Source organism: Zootoca vivipara, chromosome 1 (genome assembly GCF_965207765.1).
Source record: "Zootoca vivipara chromosome 1, rZooViv2.hap1.1, whole genome shotgun sequence".
NCBI lineage: Eukaryota > Metazoa > Chordata > Lepidosauria > Squamata > Lacertidae > Zootoca > Zootoca vivipara.
Genome location: NC_142582.1, coordinates 96,621,078 through 96,643,501, shown reverse-complemented (window position 1 = coordinate 96,643,501; position 22,424 = coordinate 96,621,078). Strand labels below are relative to the sequence as shown.

Below are 22,424 nucleotides of genomic sequence, written 5' to 3'. Positions count from 1 at the left end.
ATTAGATGCATATTAAAGGACTTGCTGTAGACCGTAGATAGTGATGAGCTCCGGAGGGTAGTTGGGAAATGCACGAATGGGTATGGTGGTCAATTTGTTTCTAATGTAAGGTTTATATGCCTTTCACATTGTTGTACTGTACTGTAGTGTCCAGAAAGTGGACTTGTATGGACTGTTTAGGACTAAGGTTAATGGTGCAGTGGAAATTGACTGATGTTCTGATGGATTCAAGATGGACTTGGATACAGTGGAACCTCGGTTTATGAACACCTCGGTTTATGAATTTTCGGTTTACGAACGCCGTGGACCCATCTGGAACGGATTAATTCACTTTCCATTACTTTCAATGAGAAAGTTCGCTTCAGTTTATGAACGCTTCAGTTTAGGTACTCCGCGAACTGTCTGGAACAGATTAATCCACTTTCCATTACTTTCAATGGGAAAGTTCGCTTCAGTTTATGAACAGACTTCTGGAACCAATTGTGTTCACAAACTGAGGTACCACTGTAATGATATCATTACTATATCTCCCATATAGGAGTAGTGTTAGGTAACTGAAGCTGAAGAAACATGAGTCAATCATAATTATGTTGAAGTACACATGTGGGTCACACATAGGTGTACTGTTGATATGAAGAGAACAAATTGTCCCAGTTCTGAGACGGTCAGAACAAACTGGGAAAGTTCAGCTTAGTAGTATAAAAGATGTAACTGCTTCTGCTCGCCTTGCTTGATCTTTAGACCTTGCTTTGCAAAGTTTTTTTGTTTGTTTTTTAATCTTCTCTCTGTGAAGTATAGCTCCATTCAGGTGACCATGTACTTGATGAAGTGAGCTCTGTGAAACAAAAGCTTCTAGCACAATAAAGTTTGCTAGTCTTCAAAATGCTTTGTTGTTGTTCCAAATAGTCTCGTGCTAAAAGCGGATATCTCATCATAATTCTGATTGCATTAAATTACAATATTGAATATACTGGATGCTTCATCCCTGTGTCAGACATGAATAAAAATTAAATAGGTACAGTAAGCTTACAACTTACGTGGGCCTACCTAAACCCAAACACATTGGGTTCAATGGTGGGTAGAATTACCAAAGTCAAGCCTTGCAGCTTCCTTAATATTTAATATTTTTCCCCACACACATAAAGCTGAATATGCACAAGTTAAATGTAAGTTGTGGGCTTTTACTGTATTTCCCTCCCAGTTTGTAGTAGTAACCAATATTAGCATCTATTCTGTATTTCCAAACAGAAGCACTATGGTTTTCCTTTTAGCAACAGAACAGGTAACTAAAGCTGAAAGTGCTCAGCTTAAGTAATGGCAATCTGTCTTCAAACCCTGGATCTTGCAGTATACTGCTCTGAATGTATCATCTTTGAAGTCTTCTATATTCTAGATTAAAACTGGAAAAAAGATTAAAATATGACCTGTGCTAAAAATTAAATATTGTTTTTCTTGTTCAGAGTTGTGAACTATTCCATATGCCACAGAAATTGCCAGTGTTTGGCCTGAAATATTCTCAGCTATTGAGATTTTTATAATTAGCAAATTTATTAAAATGTGTTATTAAATTCATATAATTAATGAAATCTTCAGTTGATAGACAAACTGTGTTTTCAAATTATGATATAACTTAAAGGGGAGGAAATCATGAATGGTTTAAGAAATTTTCTGTGCATTTTCTTGGGAACATGCATCCATTCATGAAGCTGGAACTGTGGAAATATACAGTTCTATCTTGAATATCTCTCTCCTCCAATATGCCTAGACTCTAAAATGAAAATATTGTATCTGTATGTGGATGAGAAATTGCCAATAATGGTATAAATCCTGATGGTTTTATGATAGATGCAGCTGTCCATTAGGAAATGGCCTGAAACCACCAACTCTCCTTTGAAAGCTCCTGAAGCCTTTTAAATCAAATTAATCTTGAAGCTTCTTGGGACAATTCAGCAAAGGCAGAACTTTTCCATCTAGAGCTTCTGATGAGATGAAACTGATGCTGATATTTAAACTGTCAGACAAAGTACAACTTCGTGGAACTTGCCAAGGAAAGAGCCTTTCTCAAAGAAAAAACAAAACAAAAATGATTCTAGTACAGTGGTACCTCGGGTTAAGAACTTAATTCGTTCCAGGGGTCCGTTCTTAACCTGAAACGGTTCTTAACCTGAGGCTTGCTTTCGCTAATGGGGCCTGCTGCCACTGTGCTGCTGGTGCACGATTTCCGTTCTTATCCTGGGGCAAAGTTCTTAACCTGGAGCAACCACTTCCTGGTTAGCGGAGTTTGTAACCCGAAGCGTCTGTAACCCGAGGTACCACTGTAGAATGTAACAGATAGCTGCAGTGTCGAGCATTAACTCATTGGTATTTCTGTTTTTGGGGCCTGTTTAGACAAGCATTTGCCTGATTTTCTTATTGAACTTTATGTTTTACTTTTATTAATTGCTCCTTTTACTCTTCTAATTGTTGTGTTGTTTTAACATGCTCTTTTGTGTTGCACATTTTAATTGTGAATGCTTATTTTAATGTTTTGATGGAATTGCTTTATCATTTATTTTAATAATGTGTGTTTTGTAATTGGTTTTATACTTGTAAACTGCTTAGAACCTACCTTCACAGAATAATAACCCGAAAAGCATCTCTTTGAGTACATTAATTATGCAAGAATATATACATGGGGTTGGACCCAGACATAATCACAATGTGTGGTTTTCTCTGCCAACTGGATGCCCCTGCAGGCAGTGGGGAATAGGAGGTGATTTCCCCCCCACCTTCAACTATCTATGTTTTCTGAAAAAATGCCTCAAGTGTTGGATAACTCTCTGAAATAGCATGGGCGGTGGCACTGAAGGGGAAAGGAAGGAAGTGGCAACCCACTCTGCTACCCCAATTGAGCTGGATCAGAGTGTCTTCTGTAAACAACAGCATGTTTTGCAACAGCGTGTCAGAGCAGCTTACAATGGTATTCTATTTTATTGTAAAATAAGCATGTGATATATGTTGGGCACAGAGATGAAGATTTGTTCAAGGCCACCCATTGAGTGCCATGGCTGAGTGGATTTGAAACCAAGTCTCCAAGGCCAACATTCTATCTACTATATTACAGTGGCTTACAACATTTCCATCAGGCTAGACTCCAGCAAGGAAGCAACCCATGGCTTCCCATTCACGCAGCCACAAAAGCTGCCTTATACAATGTCACCACTTATCACAGTATTTTTGATGCGGTTTCATAGCTCTCCTTAATCTTGGCATTTATTTGTCTGAAGTTGCTTGTAAATCTTACCAAGATTCTGAACACCACTTAGTGGCAGTGCATCAGTTGAAATCATTGTGATTATATGTGGCTGCTTGAGCAAACTATTTTAAAAAGGCACTGTCCTACTTACTAGTCCTTCTGCTGAATGCCATCATTTATGAAAGCTATATTATATAGTTTGTTTTGCCAATAACATTTATAGGAAAAGCTAATAAGTAAAGTGTTACTTGCTCTTCAAGGTACATTGAACTAAGCTGGCAAATGAACTGTGACCGTGGAACATGATCCTAATCACTAAAAGCCTGAAAAAGTTATAGTATGGTTATAATGTGAATTGCAATAGCAACTCATTTTAAATTATTTCAATGAGAATACATTTTTAAATATTTCTAAAAGTCTTGGCAACGTAAGACTATAGACAGTGTAAACAATATTCTAGGAATATACTGCTAGTTTCCGTGTTCACATACACATACACACACTTTTTCCAATTCTAATTGGCCTGGCAGTGGGAGCAATAGGAAGTGGAAGATCTCATTGGAGGTTTTCATCCCCAGTGGGACCTTGTATGCTGCAACAGCAGCATACAAGCTACCAAGGATACTGGTAAACCTAAGTTTGCTGGGCAGCATTAGAAATTAGCCAGGCTCCAGGTGTGTTTTGCCAGGTAATTGAGAAGGAAATAGGGCTCTGTACATGGGCTTCCAGAGGGAGCTGTCTGGACTCGATCATGCTCCTGATGAAGTCATAGTGGTTAATTCCTCTTTACACATAGTGCATAGTGAAACTGGAATTTACTTCCATAAATTGTAATGATGGTCACCAATTTAGATTTAGATTTAAATTTAGATTTAAAATGCAATTAGACAAATTAATGGATGATAAGCCTATCAATGACTGCAATTCATGATGACTAAATACTACCTCCTGTCTTAGAGGCAAGTATGCCACTGAATACCAGTTGCTGTAGATTGCAGGAGAGTGTTCTTGTACAGTGGTACCTTGGCCCTCAAACTTAATCTGTCCTGGAAGTCTGTTCCAAAACCAAAGCGTTTCAAAGCCAAGACGTACTTTCCTGTAGAAAGTAATGCAAAATGGATTAATATGTTCCACGCTTTTAAAAACAACCCCTAAAACAGCAATTTAACATAAATTTTACTAATGAGACCATTGATCTATAAAGTGAAAGCAATAAACAATGTACTTCAGCCACACAATAATCAATCAGTAGCTGAACTGGGTTCCACACAGTCACAAAAACCAATAAAAAAGAGCTGCAAAAATGCAAAGTAAATAGCAAAAACAGACAGACCTCAGTGTAACACTCCAAACGGAAATGTGGCATGCAAATCGGAAGCGTAACACTCAAAACAGAGCACATCCAAAAAAAGTTTGCAAACCAGAACACTTACTTCTGGGTTTGCAGTGTTTAGGTTCAAAGTTGTTTGAGTACCAATGCATTTGAAAACCAAGGTAGCACTGTACTTATCTTTTCCTTGTAGGCTTCACATTGGTTTTTGATAGGAGACCATGAAAACAGAATACTGGACTAAATGGACATTCATCAAGGCATTTTTATGTTTGAGTGTATTTTAATTAAAAGAGAAATTGATTAGACAACTCTTGAAGAAGCCCATCCTTTATCCCTTTAATTTGGGTAGTTTTAGGTCATCTTCAATTTTCATTTGTTGTATTTTGTTAATGAATTAATTAAAATATTTCTATACCCCCATTCATAAAAAATTATTGGAGCAGTTTACAACAGTCATACATAAAACCTTACAATAAAAACCATATACAAATTTAAAATCAACTAGCCATTACAGTTTCCTGATTGCTATTCATTTCTAGGCTTTTTTGGAATGAAGCTGGGTGACTTGCAACTCTTCAGTCTGTTTTCCAGATAACAGCACCACCAAACCAGAGGGCTCAACAGATAAGCTACCAGTAACTTCTGGAGGAATGGGAGCCTCAGTCTAGGCCAAGTATCTAGGTCTCCACTCTAGATGGTGGTCAGCCCCTCCACTCTACCCCTTCTGCAACCACCACCACTAAAATTGGGACAGCATCTTCGTAATTCCCTCCTCCCTGCCCACCCAGACACATCCTAGCACCACCATCTGATTTTACTATATGCAGCTGGTAAATTATGGCCAGAGAAAATAGACTAAGGCCCAGTAGTAAGTGCATCCCACGCTGTCAAGTGGAATATTACAATACCACTGCAACACTCCTTCCCCTGTCTCACTCAGGGTGAACACCACCAAAACAACTTTCCCTCTTTCAGACTCTCACCCTGGGTAAGGGTCACGGGCATGTTGCCATAGTACATTTCTTTTTCAGGCATCCCTTTGAAGACCTTTTCATGTGGACAGGCCTTTGAAACTGTTCACTTTTTTGATTTGCCAGTAATTTTAATAATTTTGTACTGTTTTAATAGTTTTTATGCCTTATTGTTTATCCTCTTATACACCATCGTTTTATATTGTATGAGTTGGTGGTATATAAATCTATAAACAAATACAATTTATTTATATGTGCATAGCATTTCCCCTGCACATATATTGTTTTGGCTAGACATAACCCATTCTACTAATTATTATTACAAATAATTCAACCTTAAGCAACCTTGGTGTCATAACCGAGATAGATGCCTTCTGATTTAAAAGGCCAAGAACACTAGGAGGTTGGGATTTAACACTGTCCGTATGTGATTATTGGTATTTGGCTGCTGCCATATTTTTTTTAATACTATTATACATACTCTACCATACCTGCAGACTTCAATATAACAGTTGTAATTTTTGCATTACAGTTCAGGGACAGCTCTTTATGGAGTCTGCATGCAGGACCAGATTTGTTAGCTTTGCAGGGTTATGGGATTCAGCATATTGTGGCAAAAATTTTATTCATGTGACAGCTTTTTGGACAATCATACTCTGTGCTAAATTACAATTGAACAATAAATTGCTGAATATACCGTTTGCTGCATATGACCTCACCATGAAAAATTTGATGCATTAGAGTAGGAAAGGTTGGAATATATCAACCTTAGTTGACAAGGGACTTTGAATGTTGACCTAATACAGATGACCTTTGTGTGCAATAAAAGTGAGTTTAATCTTTGGGTCAAGGTTGAGGTGAATGGCAGGGCAACATAGGGAGGGTTTTAGTAGATCTGGCTGGGACCTACCTAGTAAGTAAGCAAAGAAATAGAAATGTTAGGTTCCTGGATGCTGTTGCTTTGTTTACCTGGAATGGGCTTGTCTGCTTCTGTACCAAATGTACATCTACATAAACTGATAGCAAAGTAGCAGTCAAATCTATTTACCATAGAAAATGGTGGCAAAGTATTGTATAAGTGAATGTGTGTGTGCTCCTTTCATTTTCTTAAAATTAAGAATTAGTGGAGTAGACACACAGGTGTGTGTTTGTATGTAAACCTACCAGTTTCAAGCGTGTAGAGTAGACACTTGCACTTATGTAGTACATACGGATCTACCGGAAGAGCATTATTTATTGTAAATGTTACAAGCAATGCAATATAGTTTAAGACATCTATTTTGCTCATAATTATAATTACAAAATGGATCTCTTCATAAGTATTTGTTAAGAAAGCAATATTTGTTATATCATTTTTTTAAAAAAATTAAGCCCACAGATGACTCCTTGGTTTCACAGTAAGGATTTCATGTTTTATTGATCAAATGTTATCTAAATGTTTAGCATAACAAAAGAATATTTACAATTTCTTCATAACTGAATCTACTTTCAATGTATATAGTTCTCCCGCATTCCTATTTTAACAACTGCTGGTTTTAAATGGAACACTGGCTTCTTTACCTAGAATGCCCAGGCTATTTTTTTTCTCATTCATTCTTTCCAGCCAGCAGGAAAAAGTTAGAGACTTTAATGGTAACAACCTCTACTCCTTTAATAGAGCCTGCAAAATATATTCTCTAGGACTGATCAGCTCTGAAAGCTCTAGAGGTTTGATGATTTGGAATGGCAGGAAATCACGCTTTCAGGACATAACGAATTGACTGGACCATCCATCATTTGTTAGCATGCGCTGAAACGCTGGGTTTGTGTGCAGAGGCCTGTGATTTAGTAAATACTTGGGAGATGAATAGAGCTTGCACACAAGGGAAGATATTGCTGTCCTTCAGCAGCCTTAGACACAGATTCCTGCTGAGAAGGCCGTCTGACGGCAGCTCATCAGTAACTGGCCTGTCACACTCTCTGATGCCCACCAACCATCCCCAGTATATTAAATGCATTTTTAATATCTGCTTCAGTAGATTTAATGAAGAAAATTTCGTTTCCATACTCTGATCAGTGCTTCCTCAAGTGTTCTAAAGCGTTGACTGTAGCACTTCCAAGAAAGACAGCTGGGACATACAAGAGTTGATTGAAAGGTAAAGTTAAATAAAACCATGTATAAACAAAAACACTGTTCATTGGATTAGCGTGTTACCTTGTTAAACAGCAGTAACTAAAAATAATGTGTGCTCCATAATACAATATGCTCTGCCTGCAAGATCATTTTGTATACAGATAACCTGCAAGGAGATTTCAAAGATGAATACAGAAAAGGCAAATCTTGATGCCATTCTGCAGTTAGGCATCTCATGTACAAAATTAGTACAGTTTGTCAAACTAAGAAACCCAATCTTGCCTGTTTTCATATTTGGGAAGGTGAGTAAGTTTGGACATGTTTTATATTTATCCACCCCCAACCCAGGTGGTGCTGTGGGTTAAACCACAGAGTCTAGGGCTTGCTGATCAGAAGGTCGGCGGTTCGAATCCCTGCAATGGGGTGAGCTCCCGTTGCTCAGTCCCAGCTCCTGCCAACCTAGCAGTTTGAAAGCACATCAAAGGGCAAGTAGATAAATACTTGCCTCTGGCGGGAAGGTAAACGGTGTTTCCGTGTGCTGCTCTGGTTCGCCAGAAGCAGCTTTGTCATGCTGGCCACATGACCCGGAAGCTGTCTGCGGACAAACGCTGGCTCCCTCAGCCTATAGAGCGAGATGAGCGCCGCAACCCCAGAGTCGGACATGACTGGACCTGATGGTCAGGGGCCTCTTTACCTTTACCTTTACCTTTTACCCCCCCCCAAAAAAAAATATCAGCAAGAGAATTTAGGTGGTAAGCTTAAACATATTAACTTATTTGCGCAAGTTATGTTGAAATCAATGAGATTACCATTGCATGCATGGGAAAGCAAAAATAAATATGGAAACAAACTGGTTGTTCGGATTAAATATAAGCAAGTTAATCAACTACAAACCTTCTCTGTAATAACCTTTTTCAATGTAGGAAGATTCTTAGTCTGGCAGGAACGTTGATATTTGGATTGTTTAAATATTGCAACCCGAATTGGATATTGAGAATATTGAGTTCTCCTTGTCCTCGGAAAGCATTACTTTTCAAAGTTTATGTTGCCCCTAACAATATTTATTACAAAATGTGAGTGATAAATCAGACAGCGTTATAAGTTATAATTTTAAAGGCTTTTCCTCTTGCTTCTTTTTTTAAAAAAGAAACTTGGAATACCCTCCATACTTATAAAACAGGATGCATTTGCAGAATGAACCTTATAAATCTGATTCTTGCACGTGTCAAAGCAGTAATGTATTAAATGCATATTAATATAAAAAATTAAGACATGTCTTAAACATGCTTACATTTTTATAATACATGGCAATATTAAATAATACATTTCCTTGTTAGCATCTGTTTGCTGTCATTGTTGGCAAGGCCAATGATTTATTGCCTAAATTAATGACCATGACTCTTTTGGTCCTGATATACGTCCCCAAGCTTATTACATCACTAAATAAAATGAAAGTTATATATGCTCTTTTATTTTGGCATTGATTTTCTTTTTTGTAATTATTTGTTTTTTAAGGATTTGTTTAGTGAATGAAGTGGCTACTTTTAAAGCAAGACAAAAATAGCAATGTTAAATTAGAAAACTGTTGCACTGGGCAATAGTTTCTGCAGATACAAGAGAAACAAATATTTGCCTTCTTATTACTGTAACTTTAGTTTGGTAGCTGGGAGCATCCGATGGACTCACCTGTTTCTTCTATCCTCTTTTCCTTTGTGAGTCAAGAACCTGCCACGCGCTTGAGGAAATAAAGACACAAGGACACAATGTATTTTAGCCCTGCCCCAGAGCCAACCCTATTGGCTGGCTACTGGAGGCGTGGCGCGGCAGCAAGGGCAGGTAAGGCAAGGGGCTGACCCGCCCCCTTGCCTATGCGGGAGCGGCTTCCGTTCACAACCCCTCCCCTCTGTAAAGACGAGGGACTTTCTTTTGCATTCCCTCCTGCTTACAACTAACTATTCTTTACATTGATTTATGAATCTTTGATTCTGTGGTTCTGCTAACTAGGGGTGAACCATAGTTAATGGCAATTTTATTCAGATGTCACAGTCAACCAAAGTTAACTAGGAATAGTGTGCTCATCTCCTAGATGGCCTTTGACTATGGTTGGTGGTTACCATTGATCTATTATGGTACCTCAGGTTACAAATCCTTCGGGTTACAAACTCCTCTAACCCGGAAGTAGTACTGTGGGTTACGAACTTTGCCCCAGGATGAGAATGGGAATCGCATGTTGGAGGTGCGGCGGCAGCGGGAGGCTCCATTAGCAAAAGCGCGCCTCAGGTTAAGAACAGTTTCGGGTTAAGAACAGACCTCCGGAATGAATTAAGTTTGTAACCCGAGGTACCACTGTATTATTATTTTCCCCTCTCAACCAGTAAAATGATTAGATTGTATCTGACCTTGTCTATCTGTTTATCTTGCACAGGCTTCCAGGAATGTAAGGATTAAAAAGGTAAAGGGACCCCTGACCTTAGGTCCAGTCATGACCGACTCTGGGGTTGTGGCGCTCATCTCGCTTTATAGGCCGAGGGAGCCAGTGTACAGCTTCCAGGTCATGTGGCCAGCATGACAAAGCCACTTCTGGCGAACCAGAGCAGCACACAGAAACACTGTTTACATTCCTGCTTGGAGCTACCTATTTATTTACTTGCACTTTGAGGTGCTTTCAAACTGGGCCACCTAAATTTTATTCTGAGTTTTATAGTTACTGAAATTAACGTACTTAAATTAAACCACCTACCTACCTTGGCCTTCTTAAGGCTAGCTGTAGGGGATTAACTGGGTGGGACTGGGGAGTGTTTAATGATTCATTTGAGCAGAGCAGGTGGATAACCTTCCTGGACCCAGAAGTGTCCAGTCTCAAGCATGCTTAATTGCCCTGGTTTGTGACATTTGCTGGGAGAAAGATGAGGGGAGTGCAACCCTACTCATTCTTCTTGACCTTTTGATGTTTGATACCATTGACCATGGTATCCTACTGGTTAGTGGGGTTGGGATTCTGCCCCTATTTGCAGGACTATTTCCATAAAGTAGTTATGGGGACCACTGTCTGGTGCTATAGGAGCTATCCTGTGGTGTGTCACAAGTTTCCATCTTATCCCCCATGCTATGTAACAACTATCTGAAGCCACTGTGAGCTTCGGGAGTCATTTGGATATTTTGAGTGATGTGTCACCAATATGTGGGTGACACCCATTTCCACCTCTTTGTTCCATCTATATCAGGAGAGGTTAGTAGACTAGTGCTTGAAGTTAGTAGTTAGTAGACTAGTGCTTGAAGGCAGTGATATGCTGTATGTGGCCCAATAAACTGAAGCTGAATACTGAAAAGACAGCTGTGTTATGTGTTCCAAGTTTTCAAGTCCAGGAGATGGAAAGAGAGTGTTCTGCATGGGATTGGAAGGAGCAGGTATGCAACTTGGGGATATTCTTGGATCGAACAGGAGGCTCAGGTGGTCTTGGTGGCCAGCAGTGCTTATTTCCAGCTATGGTGTGTTTACCCTTGGGACAGAGGTAACTTGGCCACAAAAATGCATGCTCTGGAAACTTGCAGATATGGGGCTGTTCTTGAAGACAATTCAGAAGCTTTGACTGGTTCAAAATGAAGCAGCCAGATTACTGGCTGGTGTCCATTTAGAATGCATAAAACTGCTCTGTTAAAACAACTGTACTGGTTGCATTTTGTTTCTGGGCCTAATTCAAGGAGCTCATATTAGTGTTTAAACTTTAAACTCCTTAGGTCCCAAATATCTGAAATACCATTTCGTTCCCTACAGAGCCTCTTAGGCAGGCATCCCCAAACTTCGGCCCTCCAGATGTTTTGGACTACAATTCCCATCTTCCCTGACCATTGGTCCTGCTAGCTAGGGATCATGGGAGTTGTAGGCCAAAACATCTGGAGGGCCGCAGTTTGGGGATGCATGCTCTTATGTGTTAAGATCAGCAGATAGAGTTCCACCACCCTCAGAAGTGAAGGGCTTAGCAGCCTGAGAGAGGGCACTCCCTGTGACAGCCCCTCAGTTATAGAATTCCCTGCCTCCCTACAAAGGCACTTCTGGCATCTTCATTATGCAGTTTCCATCATATGTTCAAGACATATCTGTTTATCCAGGTATTTGACACCTGAGATAGATATATCTTAGGATCCACCCTATTCTTGTGACTGTAATTTGTTTTAAACTGTTTTTAATAGTGTATTTAAAATGTTTGTAACGTGCCCTGGGCCCTTATGTGAAGGGCGGGTAATAAACAGAAATAGTTGTGTCTGTCAATTTAAGTGGGTCTACTCTGAATAGGTCTAACATTAACTACCACCTTTTGGGTGGAAGATGTCATCCCCCCCCCTTTGATTTCTTCTCTCTGCAACTCACTGCACACACACACACCCCAAAAGTCTGAACGCTTGGTGGGTAGTTCAACATACGGTATACTATAATTCAACTATGGGCTAACCAGAGTTGAGGAGGCGCTTTTATGGAGGCTTGCATAGCCCCGGAACTTTGTTATTGTCTAGACACAAAACTACCTTTTTATGGAAAACCTGTTCTTATTATGATCTTTTGTTTGAAATGATAATATAATTTTTAACTTTGTACCGGTATCTATCTGCCAGATAAATATGTCTACCAAATATATATGTCTCGTTCATTGCCTATTATATTTTGGAAACAGCTAAGCTGGTTTAAATGAATTAATTTGTTGTTATTATTATCATCATCACTACCGTCATTATTATTGATTGCCTTCTACATAATCGTTTCGAGATGATGTACAATAAAATTAGGGGAAAACAATTGAAATTCAACATTTTGCTCTCTCTGAAAACTTTCTAACTTTAAAGAGTCAGTAGCTCTTTCACTTTAGAAGGGAGAGTAAAAGAGCCAAATGTGTTGCTTCATTATTGCTATGGAGTGGGGGATCAGGAGCCCTACTGTGATGCGACTTCAGCTCAGCTGGGCTCAGGATGGAGTTCTAAGAGGGACAGCCTGGGACAGGGGCCCGCAAACTTTTTCAGCAGGGGGCCGGTCCACTGTCCCTCAGACCTTGTGGGGGCCCGGATTATATATATGTATGGGTGGTGAACGAATTCCTATGCCCCACAAATAACCCAGAGATGCATTTTAATTAAAAGGACACATTCCACTCATGTAAAAACATGCTGATTCCCAGACCGTCGGTGAGCCGGATTTAGAAGCCGATTGGGCTGTATCCGGCCCCTGGGCTTTAGTTTATCTACCCATGGGCTGGGAGCTTCCTGCTCCCTTCTACATCAGAGCTGGGAAATAGCCCCAGCCAGCATGGCCAGGGGTCAGGGATAATAGGTGTTCTAGCTCATCAGTATCTGGAGGGCCACATGTTTCTCATTCCTTTTCTACATCTTTCATATCTATTGTAATAGCTTAAAATGAAATATCTGTATTCAGTAGCAGTTTACCTCTAGAAAACAAATAATAAGGGAGACCACCACTATTATATGTCACCTGTGAGAATGCCATGATCAACATGAATAATAAAATATAAAATAGTAGTCCTAGAGAACACAAGCTCTTTAGTGTGATCTAACAAGGCTCTTCTTAGGAACGTGGGAAGCTGTCTTATACAGAGTCAGACAATTGGTCCATCTGGCTAAATACCCGTCTACACTTGCTGACAGTGATTCTCCAGGGTTTCAGACAGTGCTCTCTCCTACCCCTACCTACAGACTGTACTTTGAATATTCTGCATGCAGAGCAGATGCTCCACCACTAAGCCATGGTCCATCTTATTTCTCTATAGCAGGGGTAACCAATGTGGGGCCCTTCAGATGTTGTTGGACTTCATTGTTGTTGTTGTTGGACTTTGTTGTTATTGTTGTTAATAAATAATAATTTAATTTAATTTCTGTACTGCTTAATATATTAAAAATATCAATTCCCATTATCCCTGACCATTTGCCTTGCTGGCTTGGAGCTGATGGGAGTTGGAAACCAACAGCATCTAGAGGGCGCTACATGAGCTAGATATCTAGAGGTTATTTGGCTCACTAGCTGTCTTAATGCAGTATTGAGATTCAGTATATATCTGGAGTAAACGGTACTTTACAGTTAAGCTGTTAGCTCCTCTTATGCAAACCACTCTGAGATCTTTGGATGGTGAACAGTATATAAATTTAATTTTTTAAAAATAAACACTATACAAAACTTCCTTGATGCTCTTACTTTCAAAAACTTGAATAGCATTATCAAAAGGTATTCTTTCATTGGTCATATGGGCAATTTTTTGTGGTGCCACACCTGTATGGTGTTTCAGTATGTCCGGTGCGTGAGAACACTCCTAATACGAGGGAGCTGTTGAAGAAGATAGGGGCTCTGTATAGTACATACCACCTTTCAGCTTTCTCAGTGGTGAACTGTGGTTAGAGTGCTCAACTTTGTGCACCTATACAGGAAGGACATCCAGACAGCACAGTACACTGGACAGGATCCTGTGGCATCCCACTTGCCACTTTTTCCCCAGGATGATGAGGAACCACAAGTGAGCACTTTTTGGGTTTGGTGAGTAAACCAGCTACAAATCCATGTAACAAGTAACTCATCCAGTTCACATTTTCCCAGCTTCTCTGAAAGAATATTATGGGGGACTTTGTCAAACACCTTACTGAAATCAAGTTTAATTATCTGTTCTAGGACCTTTCCTGGTACAGAGAAAAGAAAATCCATAAAAGATGTACTGCGCAGTAGCATATAACATCACTGAATGAGGACCATACATTTCCCCCCTCAGTGCCAGGCTCCACAGTCCTGTCCACACCATTCAAAAGTGGTCCTCAACCCTCAGGAGACTTTGCAGGGGGCAGGGGATGGTGGAGAGAGGAGAGGACAGGCAATTTAACTTTTGGCAGCCTTCTTCCACTGGCACTTCTCTGGATCTAAGCCATTTTGTTTAATAATGGGTAAATGAGAAACAACAGCAGGGAGCAGGCAAGTACTGAAGTGATATGCTGTTTGTACATTGTCTGCACCATCTTGAAGCTAGATAGACTATTACTGTAAGTAATCTTTTAAGCCTAATTGGATGTAACATTGCAAGAAAATTGGTGAACTGGAGATCTAGTCTGTAGCTTTAATCTGTAGCCATCATAGCATGGACTAGATGATTCTTGAGGTCCTTTCCAACCATACAGTTCTATGATAAGCAATTTACTAGGAAGTAAATCCTGTTGAATTGACTGGGACTTGTTTACAAATGCATAGAATCAGACTGAAACTCTCACTCGCCTTTAAAGAGTCAGGATATTTGTTGTTACACACTATTTAAATATTTAGTGCCAAACTAAGAGGTTTTCTTGTGTATTGCTGAATACTAAGTGCAGGTAAAATACTACCAGACATGGAGTCGTTTGTTATGTTTAGTATATGAAGCAAAGCTGTGTAAACCGTAACCTTGTAATTTTTCAAGTTCCACTTTATCATGTAGCTGTAAAAGGTAATCAAAATAAATCATGGATGATGAAGAAATATTTTTCAGTGCCTTTTGTGTTCTTTCAAGAGTAGCGTTTGATCCATGAAATTTTAGTAAGCATATTAAATAATACAATATGATGTGCAATGTGTCATATCTGATAAATTACTTTGTGTAGAACATTTATACAATTTATGTGGAACTGCTGTGTATGCAGGCTAATGACTATAAATTGTTAATATTTTGTTGTCTTTTTTTTTTAGGTAGGGTGATTTCTATTGTGCCCCCCCACACACCATATGGGCAGAAAGGTGTAGGTCATCTCTGAGATGCTATGACATTGATTCAAGGTTCCTCAGCTGTGCAGTGTACATAACACATATGTTGGAGAGTCATCTGTCAGCTATGCCCCTCCTATGGAGTTAAAGTTCTAAAGGGAAAAGAATTCGACACAGTGCTGTCACTGTTAAATTTTCACAATGGAAGAGCATGCAAATATTGAGCCTCTTGCTTAGCTGTAGTGCCCTGCCTAATGTCTGTGCTAGTTAGAAGAAGAAAAAGTGGGTGCATCCAGGGCTCTTAGATCTGACAAAGGTCATGCTATGCTGGGCATTTGAATTGGAAATTGTCTGGACTTAGATTTTATAAAGCTCCCACTGTTGTCGGGGAAAATTTCAGCAGGGTTTTGTCCCTGGAGAGGCCTCTTAGGCCCTTTTCTGTCCTATGAATGAATTTAGATGTGAGGGTTTCTCTGGCCTTAAAACTGTTAAATTCATTTTGCATACATCCCCAGAGAGAAAAACTGGCAGATGCTTTTGTCTTGGAAGTGTTTAAAAGAAAAACTGCAGAACAGGAACAAGAGAGAAGGGGCCCCGTGTGGAGTCCCAGAACACTTTGGAAATGGCCAATATGCAGTTTTCATCAGTACTAAGGCGGGGCGCAATATGGTGCCTGTAGCTCACTTGGGAATATGAATGTTGATTAAGCATACTCCCAGGCTTTGAAATTCTGAAAGCAGTGTCAGAATAATGGATGTTGAGCAAATGTCAAGCATTTGTTAATTTCTCTGTTATTTGGAGTTTATCTACCATGATCAATCAAATAAACTAGCGCCTCTCTGTTGTGGCATGTGTCATTGATATGGTGATTAGGTGGCTAGAGAGACCTCCTGCTTTTTTTCCCTCCCTCTCTCCAGGTAACAGATTATACATTTATTCATAGTTATTTAGTAGAATAAGGTGTGTTAACAAAATTTAAAATGGCTTATTGCACCCCAAAATGTTGATAGTTATGCAGACTCACATACCCAACAGTGGCATTTACTCTAATAAAAAGTCACCATGTCACAATGTTGACAAACTCTCAACTTGAGAGTGAGAGAAATGGAGTGTTTTTCAGGGATAAATTTATTATCAACGAAGTATATGTTGCCCCTGTTCCTCTACTAGGATGTTCTGCTTGTGCAAAATGTTTGACTGCTCATTTTAAAAGTCTGAGAAAAATCTTGAATACCATGACTTTAAATTAAAAAAAGAAGTTCGTGGACAGTACTATCCTTATTTTCCATTGATGGTTTATTGTTGTCCCTACTCCCACTTTCTTTAGCTAGTTGTGATCTAACATTAACATGACATAGCCATCAGTTTCATTTAAAACATAAATTCTTTTTCTGAAGTTAAAATTTACATGCATAGACCAACCCACAAGTGACGCACTTTAAGAAATTACAAATTTAAATCAACTTATGGAAGAGAAAACCAACAGGTATATTCATATAAATGTGAGGTGGGGGAAACTGAAAAATAAAATTAAAACTGCCAATGGGTTCATTACTAATTAAATTTTAACTTGGGTGCTCTATCTTTTTTCCCTGTTTGAATTCGTTATTTTAATAAGGAATAAATTTAATAAAATAATCAATAGCATGTGTATTCCCAGCTCGACTATGTACTGTAGCAGTGATCTTATCTGTGATCTTAGCCATGATACCCAGTCATACTTAGATTTTCATAGATAGCCACGTCTCAACAAAAACTGCAATGTTGAAAAGATTTAGGCTCATGTCCATTCATTTATTGATCATAGATATGTCAAACTAGTTCCCTGCATTCTGTCAACATCTCATTTCCAATTAAACTTGAGCAAAAGATTTCCCCCAACTATAGTTATAGCAAGGACTGGGTGTGCTGTACAAGAAATACAAGGCTTCCTGAATTTTTAGAGCGGGTATGGCTTTTATACCTTTAACATTTGTCTAGGCTAGGCAATTTTTGCAAGACTAGCTTTTCCCATTCCTGCTGGATTATCACCTGACAGGCTCACGAAGCTTTCTAAATTAGCTGGCAAGAGCTACTACTGCTAATAAGAAACTCATGGAGAAAGCAGCAAGGATGGTGGCAGGGCTGGTCGAAGGTTGCTAGACCACGGACAGCTCCAAGTGAGCAACTTGCTCCAACAAATGTTGGGAGCAGACCAAGGCCTTTTAATCCTCTCTCCAGCCTGAAGGCAGGCCATAGCCTCGCTGCTGTTGCACTCCTAGCGCTGCTGGACTGGTAATATGTGGTGGAAGGCATCTGGTCAGGGGAGGGTGCTTGTGATGATCCAGGCCAGGCATCCCCAAACTGCAGCCCTCCAGATGTTTTGGCCTACAACTCCCATGATCCCTAGCTAACAGGACCAGTGGTCGGGGAAGATGGGAATTGTAGTCCAAAACATCTGGAGGGCCAAAGTTTGGGGATGCCTAATCCAGGCTCTGGCCCTGTAGGCCCTGGGTGGTCTGGGAGGTTCCTCTGTGAGTTCTTGTTCAACTGCCTCAGGTGCAGTGGTCTCCCTGCCTTCCACACCAGCTCTCTGACTTTATCCAGATCACTGCTGAATACAGGGGTAATGGCACAAGGCTAGTAAATTGTGACCTCACCAAAGTGTGTTTCGACACCACTTTATATTCACTTATACACCAGGCAAAAAAATCACTTTTTTGTCAAGTTTTTAGAAACTGGTAGGTGAAGCCATTTCTAAGTTAAGCTGCTGTTATTGTTATTGAGAGCCGGTGTGGTGTAGTGGTTAAGAGAGGTAGACTCGTAATCTGGTGAACTGGGTTCGCGTCTCCACTCCTCCACATGCAGCTGCTGTGTCACCTTGGGCTAGTCACACTTCTTTGAAGTCTCTCAGCCCCACTCACCTCACAGTGTGTTTGTTGGGGGGGAGAAAGGGAAAGGTGAATGTTAGCCGCTTTGAGACTCCTTCGGGTAGTGATAAAGCGGGATATCAAATCCAAACTCCTCCTCCTCCTCCTCCTGTATTGTATGTCTTATTTTGTTGTAAACAAGCCTGTGATGTTTTTTGGTGAAGGGTGGCATAGAAATATCTTAATCAATCAATTCTACCCAATAGTCCGGAATAAGAAAGAGAGGGTGATCTATGCCCCACCCCACTTAACCCAATATATTTCCATACTGACTGTGGAATAAGAGTCTTTCCTTCCTGTGCTGCTAGTATGGAAACCAAGTAGGCTGGCAGAGGAGAGATGAGACAATCTGCTCCTTAGTCACCAGTTCACTCGCTCACCTGCATGTAATTCCTGGACATTTATGTATGACTGCCAGGCAAGTTGTTAAATACAAGACTGTATACAGCCGCACAGCAAATGAAATACTTGTTTTGAGTTTTGTTGAGGCTGTGCAGCAAAACCTGTCATTTTCCACAGGTAACTAGTAAAATACTAAGTGTTATAGAATAAACTGTGTATAATTATACCATTAAAAACTTTGGGTCTTTGTGTGATTTATGACCTGAATACAGCTGTCAAGTACCACATGCACTTAACACGTGGTTTATGTAAATGCTAAAGACAGTAGCTGCATGAGGCCAATGTCATTAACAGTAATCAACTTAATGAAAGCTACCTGCCTGTTTTTTGTAATTAATTGCTTGTAAATAACACACTTAATTTACCACTTTCTAAATTTGATTATATTACCTATAACCAAGTGGTACCATGTGTGGGAGATTCCCTCCCCCCAGGTTTTTAAAAAGTTGGGGTGTTACAGGAAAATGAACCAAATTGAAATTAAAGCACCTGATACTGGTGTAAGAATTTCACATTTCCTTTTACAAGGATGTACTTTCCTATTATGTTAAACAAGAATATAAATCAATAGTGCTCGATAAAAATACAGTAAAAGCAGAAATATACTTCTCAAATGGCTTTATATTATTCTGAAGCTATTGGGGGGGATTACCACATGGCCTTGTTACATTTAGGAAAGCAGAGAGCCAGAGAAATGCCATAACTCAGTGGTTTTCAACCTTTTTGAGTCCACAGGTCCCTTGACCAACTACATTCTTTCTGCAGCACCCCTGTGGGACTCAGGATCCCAGTTATGTCACGCCTTGCTTGCAGAGCTGGCAGCCTCTCAACTTTTTTTTCAAACATCCTCCCTTGTGGATTTCCCCCTCAGCCTCCTCTCCTTGGGAGTTCTCTGGGCAGCCACTGCTGCTGCCCCAGGTCTCTGAGTTGCCCTTCCCCACCCCAAAGAGAGGTACCTCCTCACACTGCCCATAGGGATCTGAGAGAAGAGGATGCTCCCAGCCTTAGTGGCCCAACAAGACTGGCCAAAGGCGAATGTGAGGCCAGCATCTTACTTTGGGAGGAGTCAGTGGGTGCTGCCAGGCCTGTATGATGGAAAGGCTCCCCTTCAGCACTGGGTGCTCAGCTCCCAGGCAGGCCTTGCACACAGCAAGCACAAGAAAGGCCAGTGTAGTGCCTGCCTGCCTGGTCTCCCACTTGTCTGTCCATTCCCAACAGCAAGGGCTGGCAGGCTGGGCTCCTTCACATGCTTGATTGCTTATTCAGAGGCTGCCTCAGCTCCTGCCAACCTGCACCCCCCAGCCAGCCCCAGAGCCACCATTCGCCTTGGGAGTTTGTAGAGAGGACTGCTGCAAGAAACAAGCCATGCAAGGCTTTGGGAGGCAGAGACGCAAGAGGGCATCAGAGGAGGAAGAAAAGGAAACGGACAGAGGCCAGTGTTGCCCACAGCACCCTTGACCATCATTCAAGGCACCCTAGGGTGCCATGGCACACTGGTTGAAAACCACTGCCATAACTGATTTACAACAAACAGCCTCTGAAGCCTTTTGTAACAATGATGCCAATCCTATTATTATTGATAGCTAATAGCAGCTTTTTATCGCATGATTTAGTTGACTAGCTGTTTGAAATTATGATATGACTGAATGTATTGTTGATATGGCTATGCATGGCAGATGTTATTTACTGGTTACATTATGTAGTGGTGCCATGTATCATCCACTGAGAAGCAGATAAACCTCCAACTATTGAATAAGCCCTGCCCATTTTTAGAAGCACTCTCCTCCCAGTGATACAGTATGAGTAAAGTTGTATCCGGAACAGCCACATTGGTAAAGGGCAGTTACGAAATCAAATAATAATTAATAATGTTGATGTGCCACATTACTCTTTCTCTTTCTAAGCAATCCCCCCTTAACTCAAAGTTCATGCCTCTCAAAGAAAGAGGGGACTTTTTTTTTAATCACTGCAGTTAGAATCCTTCTTTTTTAGTTAAGTTACATTGCTATACTGTAGTGGCTGGATGTTTGGTTCCGGTTCCAGTTGTTGCATATTAATTGCACATGAAAACACCTTTCTTACATGTTCGCTCCTACTTAAAGCTTTGTGAAGTCAACATTGTTTTTATTCTCAAGTTCACATATATTAATAGTACACAGACTTTCAAATCCCCCAGACAAATATTTGATTCCATATGATGAGGAGGAAAGAAACTAAACAAACAAACAAGAGAGCCATTGTGACAAATTTACACAGGATTATGCCAAAAATAAAACAAAATGAGTGAAAGTTGCTTATGAATCTTTATAGCTTGGAATACAAACTTTGCACCTGATTCAGTTGTACAGGGTTACGTATCCTTGACCAGAAAGGCCATACACCCCTCTAAAGACCTTCTTGGGAAGTGTGCAATGAAGGGACAAATAAGTCTGGTTCTTTCTTCTCTCTAAAAACGACACATTTAGTATAGTGTCCAAATATTCACTATCACATGAATAAATAGAATTCTCATATGGAATGCCATTAAATCTTCTAAAGTGGCTGAGAACATTAAAAAAAGTGCAAATGCTTTCCTATATTTTTTGACAAATAACTGCCTCAAGTCATTAGCACAGCCTTCTTGTAGATCCATAGCATTGTATTTATTCTTCATATTTAAATGTAATTTTTAAAGGCTTCAGATTTAAAATGCACTCAATCATAAGAAAAGACATAGGCGATGGGAGAATGAAGTTTCTTCAGGAAGAACAGATCCCTCAATTTTACAGTATCTTGTTAATGTTTTTAAATGAAAAATCATTTGAGCCTTATCTTCTGCTGACAATTTCCCTCTGTCTACTGTTAGAAAGTATTGGCCAACCAGGTCAGACAGTATTAAAGTTCAAGTGGCCCAGTGGGAAAAGTAATGGCCTTGTGCTACTATGAATTTTAAATGTTGCCATTTCTATGCATTGCACCATCATCTGTTCTCACACGTCACTAAATTGTATATAAGTTGTTAGACCAACTTGAGTGTCAAGGTCATAGGAATGATGAGTCTTCTCAAGTAGTCCCCCCGCCTGAGTTTTATCATAAAGCTGTCCTTGTACTACATGAGATAAGCATCAGGTTGTCACATACATTTTTCTAGTTTTTATTGAACACAAACTAGAGAGTGAGGATGCATTACAACTTGTGTTTTCCTGCCTTGGATTTCATTCTTTTAACTTACACAAGAAAGAGTATTCTAAATACACAGTTACAGGTATTTTATCTTATAGTGTTTGTAGTAGTGTTGTACAATCAAGAGCACTGCATATACAGCTTGGCTTCCATATTGACTATGCAAAGGAAAATATCATGACTATTTATATCCAGGCACTCCTTGAGGGTTTTTTAGAAGCATCTCAGCCTTCATTCATACTATATTTGGCCATTCTTTAATTGTCATGATAGATTATCTTCTACAGAGGGAGTGTGGCCCTGTTAGTTGTTCACAATCTCCCAGTAGGTAGTTTTGAACGGCCTCGGTCCTGTATACCTGAAGGAGCGTCTCCACCCCCATCGTTCAGCCCAGGCACTGAGATCCAGTGCTGATGGCCTTCTGGCGGTTCCCTCATTGCGAGAAGTGAGGTTACAGGGAACCAGACAGAGGGCCTTCTCGGTAGTGGCGCCCGCCCTGTGGAACGCCCTCCCATCAGATGTCAAGGAAATAAGCAGCTATCCTGTTTTTAAAAGACATCTGAAGGCAGCCCTGTTTAGGGA

At 40.1% G+C, this 22,424-nt stretch overlaps 1 protein-coding gene across 4 annotated transcripts in view; it reads left to right on the top strand.

Moving 5' to 3' along the window:
* The window catches only part of CDIN1 (CDAN1 interacting nuclease 1), a 120,569-nt gene that overhangs the window by 2,496 nt on the left and 95,649 nt on the right, over positions 1–22,424 (top strand). For 3 of the 4 annotated variants that reach the window (XM_035110456.3, XM_088671281.1, XM_035110478.3), the window contains exon 2: positions 14,077–14,184. The exons of the other annotated variant lie outside the window; for it this stretch is intronic. In XM_035110456.3, the coding sequence (XP_034966347.3) occupies positions 14,077–14,184 (108 nt within the window). The remainder of the gene's footprint in view (positions 1–14,076; positions 14,185–22,424) is intronic. 4 annotated transcript variants of the gene reach the window in all.